We start from the raw sequence: 25,237 nt of genomic DNA, 5'->3' as shown, positions 1-25,237 counted from the left end.
TGACAGTTTCAGGTGTTGCGTGGCAACGTCTTACTAGCTTACTTTCCCTTTCAATGAAATTCCATTGCAATAAGCAAACAGAATTGTTGCGGAGGGATATGAAAGACGTTAATCAACCCGTTGCCATTGACAGCGGTGATTTATATACTTTGCCGGTGATTTATATAGATTTAACATAGGCCCGAACGTTGGGAAGGCCCATTCATGTGAATGGAACTTTATGCAGCACTCTGACGAGCCGTGTAATAAAGTAGATCTGAATCATATTGTCCCCAAAGGTTATGTTTTATGCTATTCCAAAAAAATCAAATCCAAATTTCAAAACTGCACCGATTGACGTTTTGGGCCCAAAATGAAAAAAATGATACTTGTTATTATCCAAAAATAGATGTTGTTTTTAAACCGGAGTTTCCCTTTAAGGTAAGACCGGAGTTTCCCTTTAAGTAACCTGTGTGCATCCTCCTCTCCGTCTCTAACCAGGCTACATGTCCTGTAGCGAGGGTGCTGTGCTGGATTAGCCCTGTCAGGCAGTTTCCATGTTATTTACCCTCTGCCCTTGCCCCCCCCCCTGTGTCCCGTGGCAGGTGTGTGCGTCCGTCTGTACCCGCAGGCGCTGTACGAGGAGGGCATGCCGGCCTGCCGCTGCCCCAGTGTGGTCGAGGAGAACCTCAGTCACCTGGTGCTGCTGCTCAAACGCCTCGACACATCATGGGACATGGGACAGTGCCACTCCACCATTCCTTGACCGGCCAGGTAACAAAGCCACTCCAAACAGGACATCCTCCACACTCACACAGACAGACCAGGTAACAAACTCCACACTCACACAAACAGGACAGGTAACAATCTCCACACTCACACAGACAGACCAGGTAACAAACGCCACACTCACACAGACAGACCAGGTAACAAACGCCACACTCACAGACAGACCAGGTAACAAACTCCACACCCACACAGACAGACCAGGTAACAAACGCCACACTCACATAGACAGACCAGGTAATAAAACTTCATCCATCCTTGTACGTGGGGCAGTTGGCAGATAAAGTACCTGAGTTGACCAGTGCTGTGTTTGTCTAGCCCCAGAGGCGCTGATGCAGGCGCTGGAGGACCTGGACTACCTGGCGGCGCTGGACGATGACGGGAACCTGTCGGAGGTGGGCATCATCATGTCCGAGCTGCCCCTGGAGCCCTCGCTGGCCAAGGCGCTCATTGCGCCTGCGAGTTCGACTGTGTCAGCGAGCTGCTCACCATTGCCGCCATGCTCACAGGTGAGTCCCTACACCTGCACCTGTGTCTCAGAGCTCACAGGTGAGTCCCTACACCTGCACCTGTGTCTCAGAGCTCACAGGTGAGTCACTACACCTGCACTTGTGCCCCAGACAGAGGCATGATGGGTAACAGTCCGGCAGGGCCGTCAGACTCAGGATGCCCTAATGTCCAAATGAGTCCAGATGACTTGCATTGCTATATGACTACCAAAGATGGTTGATTACGAAGATACTTCCTGAGAGGCCATTTCCTGTCCCCGGAAATGTATGCAAATAGGGTAGCAGTAGTACACGCCCCGCACGAGGGGGGGCCACTATCCCCCATTTATGATCGGGCTCCCTTTTTAACATTGAGGTCTATGGCAGAATCCAAGAATTTCCCAGAAGTTGTCAAAGCCTTATTTTTCTGAGCAATGGATGCACATTTCGGACACGGTATCATGATCTCCAAACCCTCCTCCCCATTTCAGGAGAATGTTGTGACAGTATGACCCTCCAGTCGGGAGAAAATCAACATTAATGAAGGTGTACACCAAGTTTGTTTTGTACTCCGGCTTCTGTCTGGGGTGGAACTGAGGCGTTCAAACGTCAGTCAGACGTCAGTGACAGCCCTGTGCGAAAGGGGACTGAACCAGAGCCTGTCTCTGACAGAACTCCACTTTGCCCTCATAGACATGAACTAGGACGACCCATCTTGCTACGTATTAATTATCTTTGTGACTACTCTGGATTGGAAGCAACAGATCCGTCCAATAGTAAGGTTCTATTTGGGGTCATGCTCGTGTTATTTGGGTTCATCTCCCCTTGCAAAGCCTCTATACGGATCAGACGTATAGTATATAGGATCAGACGTATATACTATAAAGGATCAGACGGATTTACTTCAGTGCAAAGTCTTTTAAAGGATCAGATATACTGTATAGGATCAGACCATAGACTGTATATCAGACGTATACTGTACTTCAAAGTTTAGGTAACCACCAGCCACTTTTAACTCAAGTGGGTTAACTGTAGCATCAGATCCACATCACAGCAAGAGCTCAAGTGGGTTAATCAAGCTACAGCTAACTGTAGCAGCAGATCCACATCACAGCAAGAGCTCAAGTGGGTTAATCAAGCTACAGCTAACTGTAGCGGTAGCTCCACAGCTCAAGTGGGCTAATCAAGCTACGGCTAACTGTAGCAGTAGATCCACATCACAGCAAGAGCTCAAGTGGGCTAATCAAGCTACGGCTAACTGTAGCAGTAGATCCACATCACAGCAAGAGCTCAAGTGGGCTAATCAAGCTACGGCTAACTGTAGCAGTAGGTCCACATCACAGCAAGAGGTGCATGTCAGGTAGGCTGTGTTCCGTTGGTTCATCTGGTTGTGTGTCCAGGCTGTGCATAGTGTGGTGTGGTAGAGCAGGATTCACTAGGTTACGGTCAGTGACATTGTAATGACATAATGAATTAGATGAGGTATTACATGAGTCTATTGAGAAAAAAACACTTGACTTGGGTCAATCATATAAGAGAGGAGAGATCATTTGGGAGCTCTCACATGTACACGAACACGTGCACACACACACACACACACACACACACACACACACACACACATGCATGCATGCACACACGCACACACACAGTCACATTGATGGTCACTTAAGGTCTTCCAAGGAGAGCTACATGCCTTTCCCTTTTAGAGTGAAAGAGTGAAAGAAATATAATGCTTTTGTCTCTATTTACTAAACTACTTAGTGAATGGTACTGAATGATGGGAGGGGGAACATTATTTGCAATGATTTGGAATTGCAGGAGAACCCAGGCAGCATTTCCAAAAATAAAACGACACAAACTGAACTTTTCTCCACACTGGAAGTCTTGTTTTTACTGGAGGGAAGCATCAGAGTTGCCAACTGGATTTTGGCAACTAACACCAGGGCAATGAAGTGATTTCTTTATGTGTGATGTAGTGGAGTGAATTATCAATGTGTTGATCGTTGCAGCAGCTGTGAGTGTGTGTGTTCTATGTTTGTCTTTGTGTGTGTGTGTGTGTGTGTGTGTGTGTGTGTGTGTGTGCCCTTTTGTGAAGTGAGCTGTGTAGTTGCAGGTATCTATGTTTGTCATTAGTCAATTGACAAGACCTCTCTCTTTCTCTCTCTCCCCCCTCCATCTCTCTCTCTCTTTCCCTCTCTCTCCCCCCTCCCTCTCTGTTTCTCTCTTGTACTTCAGCTCCTCCGTGTTTTCTGGTTCCGCCCCCAAATAAAGAGGAAGCCGCCGCCACACACAGACGCCTGCTACTGCACCCAGAAGGGGACCACCTGACCCTCATCAACGTCTACAACGCTTACATCCAGCGTGAGTCTCACACACACACACACACACACACACACACACACACACACACACACACCCTCATCACCTCCACTCTGAAGTGGGCAGATGTCCAATTGGTATTCAGATAGAACTCTTATCTGGGCTCTTCCAGACAATGAGGACGAAGCCTGGTGCACCACCAATTACATCAACGCTGCTGCGCTACGATTGGCGGTGCTCATCAGAGCAGAGCTCCTCGAGGTGATGCAGCGAATCGAGTTGCCCGTCTCTCCCCCTGCGTTTGGTTGCCAGGACAACAGCACCAACATCAAACGAGCCCTTATCTCAGGCTTCTTCCTTAAGGTGAGTTTGGGTTGTCACTGGGTAAAGATCTTTAGGTGAGTTTGGGTTGTCACTGGGTAAAGATATTTTGGTGAGTTTGGATTGTCACTGGGTAAAGATATTTAGGTGAGTTTGGGTTGTCACTGGGTAAAGATCTTTAGGTGAGTTTGGGGTGTCACTGGGTAAAGATCTTTAGGTGAGTTTGGGTTGTCACTGGATGATCTTTCAGGTAAAGATCTCATTAGAAATGAAAAACAAGAAAGGAGCTAGCACCTTTAGATTAAATGTTTAAAGTACAGCACTGATCAAATCTGAATGAAGAGGCGTTCATCAAGTCCTTTTCTGTGTGATGTGGCCGTGGTGGTCTTCAAGTAGTAGTGAGAACAGGCGCGCTCAACTTCCAATCTCACAGCAGTTTCGGGTGCGAGTTGTAAAGTGACAAATTAGAGTAGAAAAAACGCGTCATCGTCAGTCTGTAGTGTGAAAACCAAACTTAATGTTTTTTTATCATTGAAAGGGTTAAGGGTTACAGGTGAATCACATGAGGTCATCAGGTGAGCTGCACCATTAGTTGTACAACATGTTTGCACACAAAAGACACAGTATATCAGTACATCAGACTTTAGTAAATAGACACATGCAAACCCTATCAAACAGTTGGCAAATTAAACAGAATAAATTGATTGTAGAAATAAAATTTAAAAAATAATATTATGATAAATAAAATTGATTGACACATTAAATAGGCTAAACGAAAAATAAAAACATGCAAAATAGGATGATGGTGGCCGTGGTGGTCTTGTCTGGGTGATTTAGCCATGGTGGTTTTATCTGGGTGATTTAGCCATGGTGGTCTTAGCCGTGGTGGTCTTATCTGTGTGATTAAGCCGTGGTGGTCTTATCTGTGTGATTTAGCCATGGTGGTCTTATCTGTGTGATGTGGCCTTAAATGGTTTTAGTTTAATTTTAGTCTGTGATGTGATGGCTGAATGTGATGTGATGGCTGAATGTGATGTGATGGCAGAATGTGATGTGTTGGCTGAATGTGATGTGATGGCAGAATGTGATGTGATGGCTGAAAGTGATGTGATGGCAGAATGTGATGTGATGGCAGAATGCGATGGCAGAATGTGATGTGATGGCAGAATGCGATGTGATGGCAAAATGCGATGTGATGGCAGAATGTGATGTGATGGCAGAATGTGATGGCAGAATGTGATGTGATGGCAGAATGTGATGTGATGGCAGAATGCGATGGCAGAATGTGATGTGATGGCAGAATGTGATGTGATGGCAGAATGTGATGGCTGGTTTTAGTTTGATTTTAGTCTTAGTTTCTCCGCTCTCTCTTCCAGGTGGCTCATGACGTTGACGGCTCAGGTAACTACCTGCTGCTGACGCACCGGCACGTTGCTCACCTGCACCCGTTCTCCTCGTATCGCTGCCGCAGGCCGCAGCCTGGGCCGCCCAACTGGGTGCTGTACCACGACTTCACCATCTCCCACGACAACTGCATCCGCACTGTCTCCGAGATTCACCCACACATGTAAGCCTCAGTGTCCAGTCTCAGATTCACCCCCACATGTAAGCCTCAGTGTCCAGTCTCTGATAGATAGATACTTTATTGATCCCCAAGGGGAAATTCAAGGTCTCAGTAGCATACAGACATCACACACAACATGCACTTACAGCAGAAAGAGTAAATATAAGTATATACATATAACAAAACTCCACTGTACAATAGAGACAGTAGAAGATAAGAAAACTAAAAAACTAAATACTAAATGATCTCTGATCCTCATCTAGAACGGCTGAATGACAGAAAGCTGACTAGGAGTCAGTTCAATTCACACATTAATGTGAGCTTACTTTTTATGCTGTGCCCTGAAAAAAAAAAGGAACAGATCACATTAAATACTTTGTTTTCATTTTTTTACAACTTCAAAAATGAACAGTGTAAATCAGAATTGTGGCTCATGCAGTGATGTGCTTGGAGGTGCACAAACCTTAGCGTACAACTATATGTGTGATGCCATGTTTGTATGGTGTATTAATGTGATGCCATGTGTGTATGGTGTATTAATGTCATGCCAACGCTGTATGGTGTATTAATGTGATGCCAACGCTGTCCTGGACTTCAGTGACCCTTGTGTCCATGTGCCCACTGCAGGTTGGTGGAGCTGGCTCCTCAGTATTACCTTGGCAACCTGCCGTCCAGCGAGGGCAGAGACTTCCTGATGGAGCTGCGGCAGAGCCTCCTGCCCCCTGGTGACCCAGAGGAGGGGGGTGAGGAGGGGGCAAAGGCCAGGGGCGAGGGGCCGTCGGACCCACGGAACCAGGTCAGCACAGACATGTGCCTGATCCAGTGACGGCCCAACGGAACCCCACGCTGCTCCTGCAGTGCACTCTGGGAGAAAAACGGGACCTTCGGAACCGCACCAGTGTAGCTGTTCCACACGTCCCAGTAAAAGGCTCTTGAGGAAGGGCGCTGTTCTAAAACCACCTCCTTTAAGTGTAAAACCATCAGGGTTTAACTGAAAGATTATTTTAAAAAAAACACTCTGCTTCAGAAGTAGAGGGGTGGATGGAGGTCGTCGTTGTGAAAGAGATTTTCATCCTGATCTTTCTTGAGAGACTTTTTGGTGTCCAAGACACACAGTGGTTAAGCCATACCGAGTACGGTTCCATAGAAATAAGTCAAGTCACGTCACTTTTATTTATTTTTTGCATAACTATGCAGTGTCACACTGTGGTCAGATAATCTTCTGCCTTTTCTTCACCATGAGCATCACCAAGACTCCCCCTGGTGGAGATGGGTTGATATTTACTACCCCTGAGCCACCAGAAAGCTAAAACCCTTTATGTCTAATGTCATGTGGTAGCCAGAGGTCTCCGAGGTCTCGTGTTTACTGTCCTCTGTGTGAACGTGCAATACAGAAAGGTCTGCAGATCCTGCTCATCTCACACACATTTCCTGCGTAATGAAAAGTAGTTTCCTGTCTCAATGGTTCTGCTTAGTAGAAGGTCCAAGAGTTTCTGTTTGTTAGCATGGAAGAGGTGGGTGTTGTTGTAGAGTAGGGAGACAACCCAGCATGCATATCTGTCATGCATTGATAAGCAGAACAATATAATCAACTCACAGAAAGCCATGACTTCTACTTGAGCAGGTCAGCACCCTTTTGAAAGGATGTTTAAACGTGTAATGAATTTTCTCTCACAAGATGCAATCAAAGAACAGATACACACACGTCACACGCACCAGGTGCTGTTGTAGGCTGCCCTGTTTGCTGTCTTATTACTGGGAGGGTGAGCCTCATGCTGGAAGACCGAGCGGGATTCCAGCCGTGTCCTGCCATTCCTTCAATCGCTCTCGTCTTTCACACTGAGGTGCCGGAGTCTGGCAGGATTGGGGGAGCTGCTATAAGAAAGCACTCCTCCATTGGCTGGAGGTGGCTGTGACGTCACTGGCTGGAGGTGGGTGTGACTTCCTGAGTGGACAGAAGATGTCAGAGTCGAGGGTCGCCATGGCGTCCGAGAGTTCAGGGCAGGCTAGTTTTTCAAAACACTAATGACTGACAGAAACATTTTTTTTTTTCACAACCCAGAATCATAGCCATCACAGTTGTTTCAAGCCTGTTTGGATGATGTTGATGTAAAGAACAGGATTGCAATATCAACTCTGTCTAAAGTTTTAATGTGTGCACACATTTTTGCAGGAAAGGTAGAAAACAGGTGAACTGCCCAGGAGGGCAAAACTACAACTACTGCCCAGGAGGGCAAAACTACAACTACTGACCATAGCTGTAAAGGAAAATAGTGAAAATGAGATTATGGAAGTCATCTGTCTGTTTTAAATAATGTTAATGTGTGGCAGGTTGATATGCCATGTATCATTTGAGGTTATTTCTGTACTTTATGAGTCTCTGCCTGACCTTTTTGCCTGAGCATCAGTCATGACTTCTGCCTCGTTTGGCACGTAGGCCGAAATACATTTAAGATTTTGTCTAAAAGTAGAATTGGACAAACACTTTTTTGAACAAATACTCTAATCGTATTTTCCCCACATGGAGCCCATTATCCCTTCCTCTGCGTGAGACTCGAGAAACTGGCACTTCTGGTTTTGCAGGGGACTGTCCTGACACTTCTGCTTGTGCAGGGGACTGTCCTGTCGCTCTGAGCTTCCGTGTGGCTGAGTTTAAGCCATTTTGTATGATGTTCCATTGAATTCAGTTTGGTTTGTACTGTTTGTATTTTTGCCTCAAAAATTTGCTCTATTGTTTTGAAAACACTGATATTTTTGTGTGTAAATTATGGGAATCAAAATATATATATATATATATATTGCAGTTGTAAACTTGGAAAAAAAAATAAAACCCTTAAATTTGAATGTTGAACCAGAATGTTGAATACCATAACATCTTAGGGTTTGCTATACTGAGTCCTTTAAAATGCATTTATGATTGACTGAACTGTACAACGTGTATTGCCAAATGTTTCAAACTTTATTAGCCCCCAAACAAAGATAATGCTAAAGGATATGTCCATCACACGTTGAACTTTGACCCAAACTGGAGATGGGTTAGAAGGCCACAGTCAAGCAGTGCTAAAACAGACAGGACATGCTGTTAAATTAACCTACCAGACCAAGGCAACATGAACAATCAATGTCATGACAAATTCAGCATTTTGCTCCCCCCCCCGTAAAAAAAAAAAAAAACATGCCAAAGCAAAACATTTACCAAAAGTTTCCCCCACATTATGCAGTGTACTCATTGGTGTGTGTGTGTGTGTGTGTGTGTGTGAGGAGGAAACCGGACGTGTGCTTATCATTCAACACCAACAACTGAATGAGGAGGAAAGCCCAGGGTATTGTGTGGGTGTGTGTGTGTGTGTGGTTAGATGGGCGTCCGCTCATTTTCAGCTTATCATTCAACGCAACAGCTGGGAATGCAGGGGAGCACCAGGTCAGATGGAACACAGTGAGACACCCAAGAGAGGTGAGACACAGTGAGAGTGGAACACAGCCAGTGGTGTGTGTGTGTGTGGGTGTGTGTGTGTGTGTGGTTAGATGTAGGCAGGGGCTGCCTTACGAGGCTTTCATTTTCATTTCTTTTTTGGCTTTGCTTCGAGGGGTTGTCCAATATCCTTCCCACGTAGCTTCAGGCCTTAAAATGACATGAGACACAGTGAGAGTGAGACACAGTGAGAGTGGAACACAGTGAGACACAGTGAGAGTGGAACACAGTGAGACTGGAACACAGTGAGAGTGGAACACAGTAAGACAGTGACAGCGAAGCTACACCAGGCGCGTAACTGAAGCGTTCCGTTCGCGACGCGTAAAATCCATTTTAGATTAATGTTCTATTTTTTTCGAACGTACGCGCCGCTGTCACGTCTGGTGTAGCTACTTCCATTGATTATAGTGGAAGCTAATTGTTGCAGCAGACGCAACGTGAACGGAACGCTTCAGTTACGCGCCTGGTGTAGCTCAGCCCTGAGAGTGGAACACAGTGAGACAGTGAGACTTCCAATGACAGACACAGTGAGACACAGTGAGAGTGGAACAAGGTGAGACACAGTGAGAGTGCATGCATCATAAAGGAACATATACATGCATCATAAAGGAACATATTCAGAGAACATTATGACAAGGCGTAAAAGTGCTACCAACCAATGGCTCTCTCGATCTTGCTCATGACCTGATTGCTGGGGATCGCCTTTCCGCACTCATAGTCCGCGATGACCTGAGGTTTCTCGTTGATTTTCTGTGATGACAGACATCAGGAACTGAAGCTGCTGAGCCACTCAAAACACCTGATATTAATGTTGCTTTGGCCAAAGGCTAAATGCCAGAAATTTAAATATAATGTGTCACTAATTGTCCTCAACCAGTTGTTTGCAAAGGCCTTTACATTCGCATTAGTGGATTCAAACAGTCAGTTTATTGTCTAGAAGTAGAACTCCCTTAAGAATGTTCCAGCTTTCATCTATTAAAACCTGAGATGCGTTCAAACTTTCAAACATAGGCAAACGTTCCCAAACACACACTTGGAGGAGGTAGTTCTCAAACACAGACAAACGTTTGAATGAGTGACAAATAGGACACTTGACAGGAGAAGGCTCGTTGGACTTAACGCAGCGCTGCTCAGATCTGGCTGGACGTGATGGAAGCTGGACAATAAAACACCTGTTTGACTCATCTTTGGCAGACAGCCTGACTTTCGACCATACAGGGGCATTTGAAAAAGGAAAACAAAACATGGATCCACAAGTGTCAAATCCTGACATTATCTCGTAAATATGAATTATATTATATTATTAATCCTGACATTGTCTCGTAAATATGAATTATATTATATTATTAATCCTGACATTGTCTCGTAAATATGAATTATATTATATTATAAATCCTGACATTATCTCGTAAATATGAATTATATTATATTATTAATCCTGACATTGTCTCGTAAATATGAATTATATCTCACTGTGTCTCAATTTCTACTTTTCTCATGTGTCTCAATTTCATTTACATGGCTAAAGTCATTTGTGGTTCCAAAGTGATTTGTGGTTGCGTTGCGTTGCTCCCGTCACCACTCTCAAAAAGTTGAAAAATGTTCAACTTTTTGGGCTTCTATACACAGTTGCGTTCCGTCAACGCATGCCAGTGGGTGTTCCCGACGGTAGCTATGCAAATTACTTGAAGTATAACCGTAATTTGATTGGTTGGTGCCGTCCGTCGGGAGAAACGCGACGCAATGGACCCACAATTCAGTTCGGCAACGGATGACGTGAGCCCATGTAAAGTAAATGGGATGCATCTCCAGCACTGCAACGCACGCAACTGTGTGTAGGAGCCGTTACTGCACCAACGGACAGCAACGCACCAGCCAATCAAATTATGGTTATGCTTCAAGGCATACACCATAGTACACCCGACCGTCAGGAAAACCCACTGGCATGCAGTAACGCAACGCAAGTGTGTGAATCTAGGGTTAGTCCAGCATGCATCAGGTCCAGCCCGGTCTGAGCAGCACTGCATGAAGTCCAGTGAGCCTAATGGCCTGCTTAAGGCTAGTCCAGAATGTACCACTTCACGTCCTAGCAGGGTGGTGGGGAGTCATGCTTACTGTGGCCAGGTCCTTCTGAGTGAGCCCTTTGTTGGAGCGCCCCTGCTGGATCACCCGGCCTACCTCCAGTGGAACCCTTTCGTGGTGGAGCTCCTCAGTCTCCCGGTCCAACTTGGCTGTGTTCTTGGTCACTAAGTGCTGCTTGTTCTGACCCGCAGCCCCTAGAGTGTACACACACACACACACACACACACACACACCTCAACTTGGATGCAAAACATACTCTTTTGGGCAGCCGTGGCCCACTGGTTAGCACTCTGGACTTGTAAGGGTTGCCGGTTCAAGCCCCGACCAGTGGGGGCGGCTGAAAGTGGGCTTGAGCAAGGCACCTAACCCCTCACTGCTCCCCGAGCGCCGCCGATGTAGCAGGCAGCTCACTGCGCCAGGATTAGTGTGTGCTTCACCTCACTGTGTGTTCACTGTGTGCTGTTTGTGTTTCACTAATTCACCGGTTGGATTAAAATGCAGGGATCAAAAAAGTATTTATACTTATACTCTGAAGGAAAACAACACTTGGCTTTGACCTCAAGCATTCGGAGTAGAACTGTTCTGTTCCTGCTTGGGTCATCTTTGGTGCAGAGAAGCTGCACTGTTCTAAAACTGAAATCAGAGCTCTAAAGGTGATGACACATGAGCAATGTTGCCAGGCAACCACATAACCAGTTCCATGTGTTCTGAACAAAGATTCTAGAGCGTAGAGCCCTGGTTCTGACTATCATCCACTTTGCCTGCTGGTGCACCTCATTCATGTCAGGACAAAACCCTGATCCCTATAGTATTTCAACTGATGTCTTTATGACTCAAAGGGAAAAGGTAGATCCCGAAAACAAAGTTGGCCTCACATTTCTTTGAGGTTTCAACTTCTTCACCACGCCTCTGTGCCGCCGTTATGGCCTGCAAAAAGAAAAAGAACAATTCTATTGAACATCGACACAACCGAAACGTACAACCTGGCATTGATAGTTTTATGCTGAACTACTTGAGATTTTTTTTAAAAAGTGTGCTGCCCATTTCCGGAATCAACAGGCACGTCTCATGAACCGTCTTTGCCGTTTGATAGCAAAATGCTATTGAGCGCATTTGGGGACTTTAGTGAGGAGCGTTATTTCAGGGCCACAGGCAGGGAGGTTAGGATATGATGAAATGCAAATGAATTAATGATAAATATTTAATTATTTACGTATGTATATGTTAAACGGGGTGCTTCATCTCCTACAATAAAAGCAATATCGTAATTGAACATATCAACTAACAGCTAGTGCCATGGTAAGGCAGAGGTTGCCAAATCGATACCAATTTTGGAGATTCCTACGACAAGGAAAGTGTGTGGTCCAGCGAACTCCGTTGGTGGCTGTTTTAACCATCTGTCGAGTAGTAGTAATTTGGGGCATTGGACGAAAGCATGAAGAAAGCGGTCATGTCCTAATAACGCCATTCACCAGACAGCACAGGTGTTCCCATTTCTGAAAGTTCCGCTGGATGCATTTGTTAACAAATGGTCCAATGACAAGTATAAAAGCACAAACGTTTTTGGTTGAACAGGCTAACTTACGGTTTGCTTAATGACTTCCATCGTCATGTTATTATGTCCCCTTACTACGTTATGACGTTTAGACCTAATCGTTTTGTTCAAACTACTCGGAAAAGCGAAGAGCTAACATAATATTCAAACAGGCATCAAGTTGTCCTCAGGTCCAACACTTGTAGTTATCTCTATAACTATATCTATAACTACAACTCGCATGCTGTTGACAATCATCTGAGGCCTACTGGCGCGCTGCATTTCGCAAGCTCACTAGCCTACCGAAAATATGTATTCGTTATGAATACACAACCTGTATACTAGTAGTGAGCCACACTTTTGATTGGTGTAGCTAGGATAAAACCAGGAGAACACACAACACTTACGTTACGCCACCATCTCTGTCTGCAACGTTAAGTATCATATATCGGTTAGTAACAGAAAAAATAACACTTTCCACTTGTGTATGGTTGTTCTTTTTACCTCCCAGTCGTGAGCCAAGAGTGGCCCTGCGATATGTCAAGTCCCCGAGATTTTACTAGCATGCCTGCCTGCTCGGGCAGAGGCTACAGCCGAGCGCAGGTTTCGAACCTTCCCGCATGATTCCCTAACCTCCACAATGCTAGGCTATATTTGGCTAGCTTGCTACACTGACGCTAACTACCTGCTTTGATTTCGCCTGCGCTGACGACGGGCCTTTCTTCCTCAAGACAGTCACAGAATCCCAGTCGCTTTCGGCCATTGTTTCCAAATAAGTTAAGTTAACTAGCTAAAGCAATATATACAAAAAGCCGTGGAAGGATTTACGCCGCGTTCAAAATGATTCTTATGTTCAACAGCACAGCTCTTCTCCACCGTTCACAGCAGTTTCACCAGAGAGTTAAAAAGCGGAGCGAGGCGCTAACGTTCACCGTTTAGTAATCAACAATCTTTGGTTTCACTGTAGTCGACTACGTCACAAGAAACACCGCCCCTTATTTGGGAGCCCCACTTTTTTTTTTAAACCAGAGGCCTGGGGTAGGACCGCAAAGACACGCAGAACTTTCTGGAATGCTCCTAACAAACTATTTCTACGGATTCGGATCTGCATCGTAAGTGGAGCTTAAAAATGAGGATAGGCTAATTTAATAAAATTAATATGAATTCGACCAAAGAATTTATTTCTATAGCTGAGTGAGTTGGGTGCGTTTTTTTTCCACTGTATTTGGGTCACTAGATGAGTCATTAAAATATGAAGACCCAATTTAACTAGGACCTAGACATATACAACCTCTGAAACTGTGTTGCATTGCAATTGCAATTGCAATTGCATTCCCATGTTTTAATTTCATGATTTAGACATCATCAGAAATCATTTCCCTTTTTGTTTTGTTTTACTACAACAAAGAAGCATAACAATAATTGTAATAACTAACAAACTATCAAAACAGAAAACAGGATTTATACCCAGCTGGATAGCTGGATGTATTCAGCACAGGTATTTGCCAGTCCCGTGTTCATCATGAATGGTGGTCACTCTGGAGCACCTATTCTAAAGGCCTCCGCAACATTGCTGCCGACATCATGCACATCAGTGCCCAAAATGTGTCACATTTGATTTTATTAAGCGGCAAGGCAAGGGTTTGGTGGTGTGCGGGTTGTATTTGGAATCTAATGTGGTGGAACGTCATAAGCGGACTGTGGTGGTGTGCGGGTTGTATTTGGAATCTAATGTGGTGGAACGTCATAAGCGGACTGTGGTGGTGTGCGGGTTGTATTTGGAATCTAATGTGGTGGAAGCGGCATGTGGTAAGCGGGTTGTATTTGCAATCTAATGTGGTGGTGGTGGTGTGGCGGGTTGTATTTGGAATCTAATGTGGTGGAACGTCATAGCGGACTGTGGTGGTGTCGCTGCAGGAATCTAATGTGGTGGAGCGTCATAGAGGCCTTGAAGCGATGCTGAAGCCAGCTCTGTGGTTGCCTGGGTTACCAGGCACAGGACATCTCTGAGGCAGCATCTGTTGCCGGTGGTGGGTTGTATTTTGGAATCTAATGTGGTGGAACGTCATGTCGGCATGTGGTGGTGTGCGGGTTGTATTTGCACCCAATGTGGTGGAACCGCCATACGGACTGTGGTGGTGTGTGTTTGGGTTGCATTTGAATCTAATGTGGTGGAACGTCCGGATATGCGGGTTTATTTGGAATCTAATGTGGTTGAGCATCGCCATGGCGGACTGTGGTGGTGCGGGTTGTATTTGGAATCTAATGTGGTGGAACGTCATAAGCGGACTGTGGTGGTGTGCGGGTTGTATTTGGAATCTAATGTGGTGGAACGTCATAAGTGGAGTGCGCTGCCTATGCGCAGAGGCCTTGAAGCGATGCTGAAGCCAGCTCTGCGAATGGGAGACCAGCCGTACTCTGACTGGGCATCGTCCACCAGGTGAGACCCACCCCAGCGTGAAGACTGCCGGAGACCGCGCTTGCCTTTAAAGGATCGAGGCTTAGTGTTCATCTGCAGAAACAAACAGCACATGTTCACTGGATAACAAAGACATCGTTATCAACACAAAGATGTACAGAGAGTGGACTGTAAATTATTTTCTAAATGAATGAAAATGAAAAGTGAACATATAAGATATTGAAAAGAACGCCAGCGTGCTCCGAAGCAGCCCTGCAGCCCCTGGTTTCCTCAGCTAGTCCGGCCCTTTACAAATCCACTTATTTTTGACAAAAATACAAACATCCAGCATGTCAGAATAAGGGACTACAGATAGCGGGTGAGGGGGGGCATGTTTTTGACAAAAATGGTCCATAACTATGAGAGGGCATGTTTCAGAATGCAAGTGGTCCTACAGATAGCGGGTGAGAGGGCATGTTTCAGTGCCATGCACCGTGGTCCTATAGCTAGTGGGTGAGGGGGCATGTTTCAGTGCCATGCACCTTGGTCCTATAGCTAGCGGGTGAGGGGGTATGTTTCAGTGCCAGGCACCGTGGTCCTATAGCTAGCGGGTGAGGGGGCATTTTTCAGTGCCATGCACCGTTGCCTATAGCTAGTGGGTGAGGGGACACATGTACAGTATGCCATGCACCGTGTCCTATAGATAGTGAGTGAGGGCACATGTACAGTATGCCATGCACCGTGTCCTATAGATAGTGAGTGAGGGCACATGTACAGTATGCCATGCACCATGGTTCTATAGCCAGAGACTTTTAAATGAGGAGACACAGCACTCAAAAAATCCTCCATAGAAATGCATGGGGTTAGTTTGTAACGCCAATATGGCCGTTGTCTACACATATCCCACCCCTTCCTCGGCAAAACAGCGACATGTGAATACATTTAGCCAATCATGTGGTGTGATGTGAATACATTGAGCCAATCATATGGTGTGTTGTGAAGACATCGTGCCAATCATGTGTTGTGAACTCGCCACTGGAGCAAAATTGGTGTTGTGAAGCCTTGCGCACGCACATTTCTGCCGAATAGGATGCCCGATGAGTGCCCAAAAAGCGTTGCAATATGGCCGCTGAGTGGAGGGACTTGCCTAAAAGGACTTTGCTATAGTTAGAGGTTGAGCGGGCATGTTTCAGTGCCATGCACCGTGTCCTATAGCTAGCGGGTGAGACGGCATGTTTCAGTGCCATGCACCGTGGTCATATAGCTACAGGTGAGAGGGCACGTGTATGCCATGCACCGTGTCCTATAGCTAGCGGGTGAGTGGGCATGTTTCATTGCCATGCACTGTAGTCCTATAGCTAGTGGGTGAGGGGGCATGTGCAGCTGCAGAGGTGCGAGGTGTTATTCACCTGGACAAACACAGTCGTGTTCATCTGGAGCGTCTCCACCCGCTGTGTCAGATGACTCAACCAGTCCATATGGTCACCAATGGACTGCTTCAAGTCTTTTGCAGAGCTCTGAAAAGAGAAAGAAAACAAGTGGATAAGAGTAGAATATGAGGCATGTCAATAGAGCCCAAGTTCTTTGTCCTTAAATTGTGTTGGCTACTGAAGCACTGGTAGCTGGATGAAGTGTAAGGTCATATAGGGCACTTCAATATGGAACTGTCTGCCAAGCATCTTCCTGTTACATCCCATCATACTATAGAGTAATCTTCGGAGATGGAAAATTGATCAGGAGATGGAGAATTGAACAGGAGATGGAGAATTGATCTAGGGTACCGGCCCCCCAGGTCCCCCACAAGCCCTGCTGCAACACCTCAGACCTGTTGATTAGCGGAGGGCAAGAAAACAGTGTAACAAAGGCCCTGAGGTGCTGCCTGGGGGAAACCTGGCTGCCTGGGGCAGTGGTCAGCGGGTGCTTTTCCATAACACTCCTGGCCACCTGGGGGCAATGGCGGAGTGATACTTTACCAAAATTAAACATAAGTGGGTTGTCCAGGTCTGAAAATTGAACTGTGCAGATCAGGTGCTCTACGTTCTGTTGACAAGTGCTTATAGCCAAAGCATGGAGTCAACATGCAGGTCTATGTTAAATACCATACCAGGCTATGACATTCTGTCCGTCAGTATAGCAAACATATTCTCACATTATCATCATGAATTGTTCGTTCCTCCAGAGCAGTATGTGCCTTTAAATAAGTTACTTCCACCCAAATCAAATTCATTTATTGAGTTCTGAGCGTTGGAAATAATCATGGGCATTCAATCACACCATTTCAAAATAGCATAAATACGTTTACAGAACAAAGACCTAGAGACCCCGGTCAGTGTGTCCGGGCCAAATGCGCACCCACCTCGGACATGCTCTCCTTGAGCTCTCCGACGGAGCGACGGATGTGTTCCAACTTGTCTATTTGCTCTTTGAGGCGATCATCCAGTTCCTGCATCATCATTAACCCCTCACGCGGTCTCCCTTCTTTAATAGACATCCTACAAAAACAAATCGCAACCGAGCTCACTTGGCAGTAGGCTAACAATAAGCTAAAGCTTTAAAATCACCAATGAAAATCTATGAGCATAGCTGTAGGTAGCCTATATCATAGCTTGTTACATTCATTGTTTTGTAATATCCATGCCATATGGACATTTTGCCAGACGGCTACAGATTATAATTTCAGATTACTTCTGTCGTTGGGTTTCTGTAATTTGCCGCATTTGTCGGTTTGCTTTGATCTCGCGTAATAAAGTATAATAGCCTACTGTAGCTAGCCAAATTAAACATTATTTTTCCAAAATCAATAGAAAAGGTGGTGTAGAATTGCAAAATAAATGCATCGTTCTGTCCAAAAACGGAGAACCAATCACTGTAGGCTGAGCGACTGATTTATAGCCATTGCCAAACCTTTTCAACTCCACGGCAACTTCAGCAAGAGTGAGCGCTTCAGCTTCAAGAAAGAAAGTTCTTTAACAAAGTTTGCACACCCCGTCGCTTAGCCTAGCACAATTGTTTCCTGCTGATACTTCACATGCACATTCAACATAAAAAAAGCTAAATCCGATGACTGAGACGAATACTTTACCTTCCGTTTTCGCATAAAGGCAAAACTCTTCCAGGCGACCACTTAACAGGGTGGTCTTATCTGCCCAGGAAGGAACGCACGGAATTCAGCAATATGATGACGTCACGAGGAAACATTTCTTTGCTGCAGAAGGCTTTGGAATAAACGGCGTCAGTGTATCCGACTGCTGATACAGTCTGTAAATGTGACATAAACCATATGAGTGTGTCCCAAGCATAGTTCTATATATGGTCTATGATTCCAAGTTTGTTGGTCTAAAATGTATTTCTTGGCCATATTATTAGATTCACTCACACAGGAAGGAACCAATGATGTGCAACCCCAAACAAACACGACTGTATACAACGTAAATATTTTTTAGAAAGCACAACCTGCTTTATTTTTCTCTCAATGAGATCTTTAACAAGAAAAGGGCAAATATAATCACATATTTGAAAGGATAAACAACAGTAAGGGATAAATAGGCGCGCAGGATCAGCGTCAGACGAAATCACTGGTCCTTTTTAAACAAAATTAAATATGAAAAAAAAAAAAAAAAAAAAAAAGTATCAACAGTAAAATATCCATAGCTGGCCCTTTAAATACAAGTCTACACAGACAAGCTGAAGGGCAGAAGTGTGTGTGTGTGTGTGCGCCAGTACGTTAACGACTGATCACGACTGTGCTGCCATCAAAGCGGCCCCGTGTGCCGAGGCGTGGTGTCGGCGTAGCCTGCACCTGCCAGTCACTGCGAAGTGCTTGGGGTGTGGCGCATATGGAAACCAACTAGAAGGCGTTACACATATCCTGCAAAAAACAAAAAAACAAAACAAAAAACCTCAAAAGTACACAAGCTGGCCACCATGTTGGAACAAAAGTAACATTTGAACAAATACCATTTTAATATTTGCGGGGATTTTTTTTCTCGTCTTCGCTCTTTCCTTCTGTATATTAGTGAGATAGACGGGAGTGTGGCAGCCCGTGTGTGGCCCACCCCTGGCTGAGCACACGCACGCAGACCCAGAACGCAGGAGGAACGCAAACTGTTTATCTGTAGTGTAGGTAACACAAAAACAGAGCAGCACTGCAGAAACATCTTTTCCTCTTCAGAAAACAGAAATGACAGAATCCCCTTTCAGAGGTGCTCAATGAGATACGGTGTAGGACACCTGCTAATGCCTCTGGCTTTCCTAGTCTATCACACGGATGCAACGAGGTGTGCGTGTGTGTGTGTGTGTGTGTGAGAGGGAGGGAGGAAGTGACATTAGCAGCAGGGAATCCCTCGGTTCCCCTGCATCTAAAACGTGGAGTTCTGCGTTTGGACCCTGATTCTGGTTCCAGGTAGGTTGTGTTTATTGCTTGCACCCCATGTCGTTTGTGGAGTGTATCCAGGGAGTTACGCAAAACACACACCTAAATCACAAACCATACCTTATTACAGCTAAAAAAAAAAGAAACGGTAATCAAGACTACAGCCCAGAGAGTGGAAAATAACAAAAAAAAAAAAACAAATCAAAACAAAGGGAAACGGTGTCCCAAAAACAGCCAGGAAGGACACCTGGGTTGGTTTGTTTAGTGGGATAGAAAAGTGCCAGACCACAGTTTAGATGTGTGAAAGCAAACAACCAAATCAAGCAATATAGAGCAACATGTCCAGTCCATCATTCTCTGGGATCAGTCATCAGACATCAGACGTCCCCCCCCCCCCCCCCTCCCTCCCCTCCCCAGCAAGCTTGGCTTGTCCAGAGAACACACACCATGGCAACACATTGTCCACAGACTTGAAATACACAGCCTTCCATAAAAGGGTAACACGCGTTCACTGGCCTTCAATACATTTGCCATTCCATCAAAACGCACACACCGCATTGCCAGAGAAGCTTCAAGAGGCAACATATCTGCTTTTTTTAAACTTTTTTTTTTTTTTTTTTTTTTTTAAACAGCAAAGTCTGCTTGTTTTTACACAATACGCAAGAGAAAGAACAGCATTGAAAAAAATATTTTTTTTCTTGTTTATATTCTGAGCAGTCTGTCCTGTGGGAACCGAACTGGCGTGTTCACTCCCTCCACACGGACACAGAATAACTTCCTCAAATTTGGTTTGGAAGGATTTTTTTTATTGAATAAAAGGTGTCCTTTAATAGAGCAAGTAGGTGTTGATTATTTAAAAAGTAAAGGAAGAGAGAGAGGGTTAAAACTCCATTCACTGTAACCAGTCATAATGTCAAAAGGAAAACACATGAGACGTTGGTGCCGCGCGGGAGTTCCGCTCCAAGGCAAAGAGGGGGGCGGTGGCGGCAGATGGCATCAGAGTCAGGTGGTTATTCCGGCACGTTCTCTGGCGCCAGCGGCAGGCTCCACTCCAGACGGGAGCCGGTGCGCTCTCGTTTTGGCAAAGGCTTGGAGGAGAGGAGGGACTGCACATGAGGGGAGAGAGAGAGCAACAGACAAGACTCGTCTCCCCTTCTGCGGGTTCACGCTTTAATGAAGAGCAACATAGAAAACACTTTTTGCTCCTTTTTTTTTTGTTTTTCCTTTTGTCTTGCTTAACATTATTCATCTCTTGAAATGGACTTTAAATGTTAATAAATAAAAGATGGATTCTTGAGGAGTCTGCTTAGAAATGTCCCAAACTATTGTGTATGTATTTATATATATATATATATATATATATATATGTATACATTTATGTATATGTATATATATATATATATATATATATTTATATCTCTATATATATATATATATATGATGTTCAGCAATAGTATCCGATTCCTTTTTCTTTTTTTTGTCTTCGACTTTTCCCGGAGTTGGTGTGGTTTTTCCGTTGGCGCCGCCCTGGTGGCTGTAACAGGCAGGACTGCCCAGAGGAAGAGGAAGAAGGAGGCGATGAGGACGAGTAGGAGAGTGAGACACTGGAGGAGGCGGTGGTGGTGGTGGGGGATCCTCTGTGGTTAGGCCTTGCCCTCCTCCACCTTCACTGCCTGGGGTTTGATGGCTCCGGTGCGGGCGGGTTTGGGTTGACCAGGGGCAGTGCGGCATCGGGAAGCTTGGTGGGCATCATCGCAGACGGAGACGACTTGCCTTCACCCACCGTTGGCCGGCCGTCCCGTAGCGGCTTATTCTGTGAAGACAAACAGGCACACACACACACACACACACACGCACACACACACACACACGCACACGCACACACACACGCACGCACACACACACGCACACACACACACACACACGCACACACACACGGCGCATACATATTATAATATGAAAAAAAATGCATATTCTAATATGATTAAAAACTGACTTCAAACTGCAACTCTCACACCCACACACACACCTTGCAGTCGTCAGTACAGTGAGAATGGAGAAGGGCTGAATTACCTATCCAGAGAGAGGCTGGCTCACCTTCATGCCGTCCTCGGGCCCCTTGGCGTTGGACTCGGGGGCGGAGGGGGGGCTGGCGTGGGCATGGGGGGGCTCGCGCCCAGGGCTGGGGTAGGGTGGCGAGCGCACGATGACCGGCTTGCTGACGGGCATGACGGGACGCTGGATGGGGTTGGGGAAGGGCCCAGAGGTGGGCGGGCGCATGTGCATCACCATGCTGCCCTGTGGAGTGGGCACCTGCTGACAGCGGCAAGCAAACAAGGTTTACACTCGTTATTTACAGTTGTTATCTATCAAACAAGGTTTACACTCGTTATTTACACTCGTTATCTAGCAAACAAGGTTTACACTCGTTATCCGGTTTACGCTGGTTATCTAGCAAACAAGGTTTACACTTGTTATCTGGTTTACACTGGTTATCTAGCAAACAAGGTTTACACGCATTATCTGGTTTACGCTGGTTATCTAGAAAACAAGGTTTACACTCGTTATTTACACTTGTTATCTAGCAAACAAGGTTTACACTCGTTATCCACTTATGAAATTAAACAAGGTTTACACTGATCTAGCAAACAAGGTTTACACTCGTTATCTGCTTAAGGTTTACACCCGTTATTTACACTCGTTATCTGATTTTGAAATTAAACAAGGTTTACATTTGTTATCTGATTTACACTCGTTATCTAGCAAACAAGGTTTACATTCGTTATCTGATTTACACTCGTTATCTAGCAAACAAGGTTTACATTCGTTATCTGATTTACACTCGTTATTCTAGCAAACAAGGTTTACACTCTTTTTAAAGTATATTTTTTTTGGCCTTTTTATGACTTTAATGATAGTGACCGTGGAGAGTGACAGGAAGCGAATGGGAGAGAGAGCAGGGGTGGGATCCGGAAAGGACCACGGGGGGAATCGAACCCGGGTCGCCGGCGTACGGTGCAGGTGCCCCAGCCAGTTGCGCCACAGCTGGGGCCTACACTCTTTATCTGCTTAAGAAATGTCCAAAAATTACAATACTAGTTTATTCCTGGCAGTATTTCATCCAATTATGTGTAAATGTGTTTGTATTTTACTGTTTACATTCTACATTGTCACTTAGCGTTACACCATATCCTAACTGCATGCGATGCGAGCATGTGGCGATAAAAATCAGTTTAATGACGTTTTCAATTGGAATGTCCCCTCAGTGCTTTTCTCTCTATTCTCTTTCTGTTGCTTGCGTTGTTCTGCTATATTGAGAAATAGATAGGGCAAACAGATGGGGCAAATTTAACAGATTCAGTGTGAACAGAAAGCATTCAATGCTTCCCGACAGTCACTTGTTCGGATGCAGTTATGATGCCCTGTTCTGTGCATGTGCTATATGTAGTTAGGATACCCTGTTATGTGCATGTGCTATATGTCTGGTTCCTAAATGGTTCTGTATAAATGCTGAGTGATTGGCGGGCATGTTCAGTGGGCTGTACCTGTGGCTGGTAGTGGGTGGGTAGGGGGCCGACAGCAGGGCCTCCAGGTCCAGATGGTTTCCCACTGGGGCTAGCAGAACCGGGCCTGAAACACCACAACTGGGGTCACAAGCTGGGCCATTAATCACACACACACACACACACGCACACCCCTCATCCTGTTGCATTCATCTAAATCAATGCTGTCTGTGCCTAAGGCTGGCAGCAAAATGGCCACCCAACTGAGGCCCTTCCCTGTCCGATCACTCCAGAGTGCCGCTACAGACTTAAGGACGAGGATGGGAGTGTATTCTTACTGCTACAAAATATGTCGAATAAAAACGTCTGGAAGATAAAACATGTGTATATAGCGGGATATGTCTGAAAGACACAGGGTTTGTCAGGAACAGAGGGTCCAGCAAACACGGGAAAGACTTTCAGCTCACTCTTCCTGCAATATCAATGACCTGGCAACCATCACGCCACAGCCACTTTCGATACAGGATGGTACTAGCGACGACACACGAATGCTGGTAACTCAATATATAATATAATATAATATAATATATAATATAATATAATATATAATATATGAGGGATTCATGAATGCTGGGAGCTCAATATATAATACGATATGAGGGATTCTTGCTCTTGTTTTAAGGTGTAGCTACTTGTCCAAACTACAATGAGTGAGCTCAACCCTCAACATACTGGACGCCTCAAATCGAATGGGATTGCGGTGATCTGCAAACGTTCAGCTCTGGAACAGACATGGGGAGTCCTGTGCAGGTGGGTCTCAAACACACACACAGTCTCACCTGTAGGATCCCCCAGGGATGCCAGGAGAGTGATTGGGCTTGTGCAGGTGGGTCACACACACACACACACAGTCTCACCTGTAGGATCCCCCGGGGATGCCAGGAGAGTGGTTGGGCTTGTCGGAGAACTGGAATCCCTTCATGTCCACCTGAGAGGCCTGGGGAGGAGCCAGAAGAAGCATCAGCACTCTGCGTCTCAATGGTAGTGCCATTACAGGTTACGGCTACCAGAGCACTGACTTGGACTTGGACTAGAGCACTGACTTGGACCAGAGCACTGACTTGGACCAGAGCACTGACTTGGACCAGAGCACTGACTTGGACCAGAGCACTGACTTGGACCAGAGCACTGACTTGGACCAGAGCACTGACTTGGACCAGAGCACTGACTTGGACCAGAGCACTGACTTGGACCAGAGCACTGACTTGGACCAGAGCACTGACTTGTACTGTTACAGGTTACAGCACGAGAGCACAGACTTGTACTGTAGCGTTCGGCCCAACAAGTTGCATTTCTTATCCCTGAAAGCCTGCATCACGTTATGGCCGTGTTCTCATGCGACTATGACCAAGCAGGCAAGCAAATAACATGGGGAACATAGTGGGGAGGCTAACAGCACAGCTAACAGAGACAACAATCAAAAGCCTCCAACTTCACTTGAAGTCATGGCAGTCTACAGGGCTACCAGTGGGGCACTGCTCTGGGGCAACAAAGTGGAAAACCCCTTCACCTCTCTGCTCTGGGGCAACAAAGTGGGAAAGCTAAGTGTTTTCAGTTCACACATATCAATGCAAAGCTTTCAAACTTCACTTAAAGCCACCGCAATTGACAGGGCATCAGTTCATTTGATAAATCATAAGACAGGTTATCATGCTGGGGCTGTTGAGGCCCTGTTAATGCCCCCTGACCTCTCTGCTCTGGGGCAATTAAGTGGCACTCTAAGAGCCCAGTTATGATGTCTGATCGTGCATACATGCATGCGTGTGTGTGTGCATGTATGTGTATATATATATAAATAATATATATGTGTGTGTGTGTGTGTGTATATGCATGCGTATGTGTTTGTGTGTGTTGATGCCCGGTTAATGTCCTCACCCTCACCTCTCTGCTCTGGGGCATGACGGGGGGCTGGGAGCCGGGGGGCATCATGCGGCGGGGGCCCCCAACAGAGAGGTTCTGGCCCTGCTGCAGCTGAATGGACTGGGGCAGGATCAGGTGCTGCTGGGCCGACCCATACCGCAGCTGGGAGCCGGGCAGGGGCATCGTCACCTAGCAACGCAACATCAACAAACACACAATCAGACGTTGCAACAGAGCTCTGATATGTACACAAACATCTAAATAAACACACACACACACACAATCATAACATCTTTAGAATTGCTTTAAAACTTAAAACTATTCACCATGTTGTTAGTCGCTTTGGTTAAACATGCGTCAGCCAAAAGTAATGTAATGTAATAACATAGCTCTTATATGTACATATATAACTAATACATGTATATACACACAAACAGGTTGGGTGCAAGTGACCTAATGCGTTCATTCATAAGTCTGCATACATATAACCATCTAA

At 45.6% G+C, this 25,237-nt stretch overlaps 3 protein-coding genes and 1 non-coding gene across 5 annotated transcripts in view; 1 reads left to right on the top strand and 3 right to left on the bottom strand.

The window, feature by feature from the left end:
- dqx1 (DEAQ box RNA-dependent ATPase 1) overlaps positions 1-8,304 on the top strand; it is a 26,390-nt gene extending 18,086 nt beyond the window's left edge. Inside the window, 8 exon segments of the mRNA XM_048258887.1 lie at positions 585-736; positions 738-753; positions 1,084-1,218; positions 1,221-1,274; positions 3,492-3,617; positions 3,748-3,938; positions 5,273-5,463; positions 6,088-8,304. Coding sequence (XP_048114844.1) covers positions 585-736; positions 738-753; positions 1,084-1,218; positions 1,221-1,274; positions 3,492-3,617; positions 3,748-3,938; positions 5,273-5,463; positions 6,088-6,286 — 1,064 coding nt within the window. The 3' untranslated portion in view covers positions 6,287-8,304.
- Positions 8,305-8,398: 94 nt separating this feature from the next.
- On the bottom strand, positions 8,399-13,646 carry LOC125304526 (endothelial differentiation-related factor 1 homolog). 2 transcript variants are annotated; one of them, XM_048258890.1, is made up of 6 exons: positions 13,234-13,646; positions 11,890-11,941; positions 11,111-11,208; positions 9,589-9,682; positions 9,008-9,082; positions 8,399-8,520 (listed from the first exon to the last, which is right to left on the bottom strand). In XM_048258890.1, the coding sequence occupies exons 1-5, from the start codon at positions 13,309-13,311 to the stop codon at positions 9,021-9,023; spliced, it is 384 nt and encodes a 127-aa protein (XP_048114847.1). In that variant the 5' UTR covers positions 13,312-13,646; the 3' UTR covers positions 8,399-8,520; positions 9,008-9,020. The 2 variants fall into 2 exon arrangements, with proteins under 2 accessions (XP_048114847.1, XP_048114846.1); XM_048258889.1 differs by having other exon boundaries at positions 11,048-11,208; positions 13,234-13,511.
- A 7,098-nt stretch (positions 13,647-20,744) lies between these two features.
- prrc2b (proline-rich coiled-coil 2B) overlaps positions 20,745-25,237 on the bottom strand; it is a 33,424-nt gene continuing 28,931 nt past the window's right edge. Inside the window, 6 exon segments of the mRNA XM_048258886.1 lie at positions 20,745-21,045; positions 21,048-21,131; positions 21,416-21,634; positions 22,864-22,948; positions 23,739-23,818; positions 24,757-24,930. Coding sequence (XP_048114843.1) covers positions 20,962-21,045; positions 21,048-21,131; positions 21,416-21,634; positions 22,864-22,948; positions 23,739-23,818; positions 24,757-24,930 — 726 coding nt within the window. The 3' untranslated portion in view covers positions 20,745-20,961.
- LOC125305292 lies at positions 23,221-23,347 on the bottom strand. The gene has a single exon (XR_007195385.1). It is a non-coding gene; the product is annotated as a small nucleolar RNA SNORA71 (small nucleolar RNA).

Source organism: Alosa alosa, chromosome 12, assembly GCF_017589495.1.
Source record: "Alosa alosa isolate M-15738 ecotype Scorff River chromosome 12, AALO_Geno_1.1, whole genome shotgun sequence".
NCBI lineage: Eukaryota > Metazoa > Chordata > Actinopteri > Clupeiformes > Clupeidae > Alosa > Alosa alosa.
This window is presented reverse-complemented; position numbering and strand designations above follow the sequence as displayed.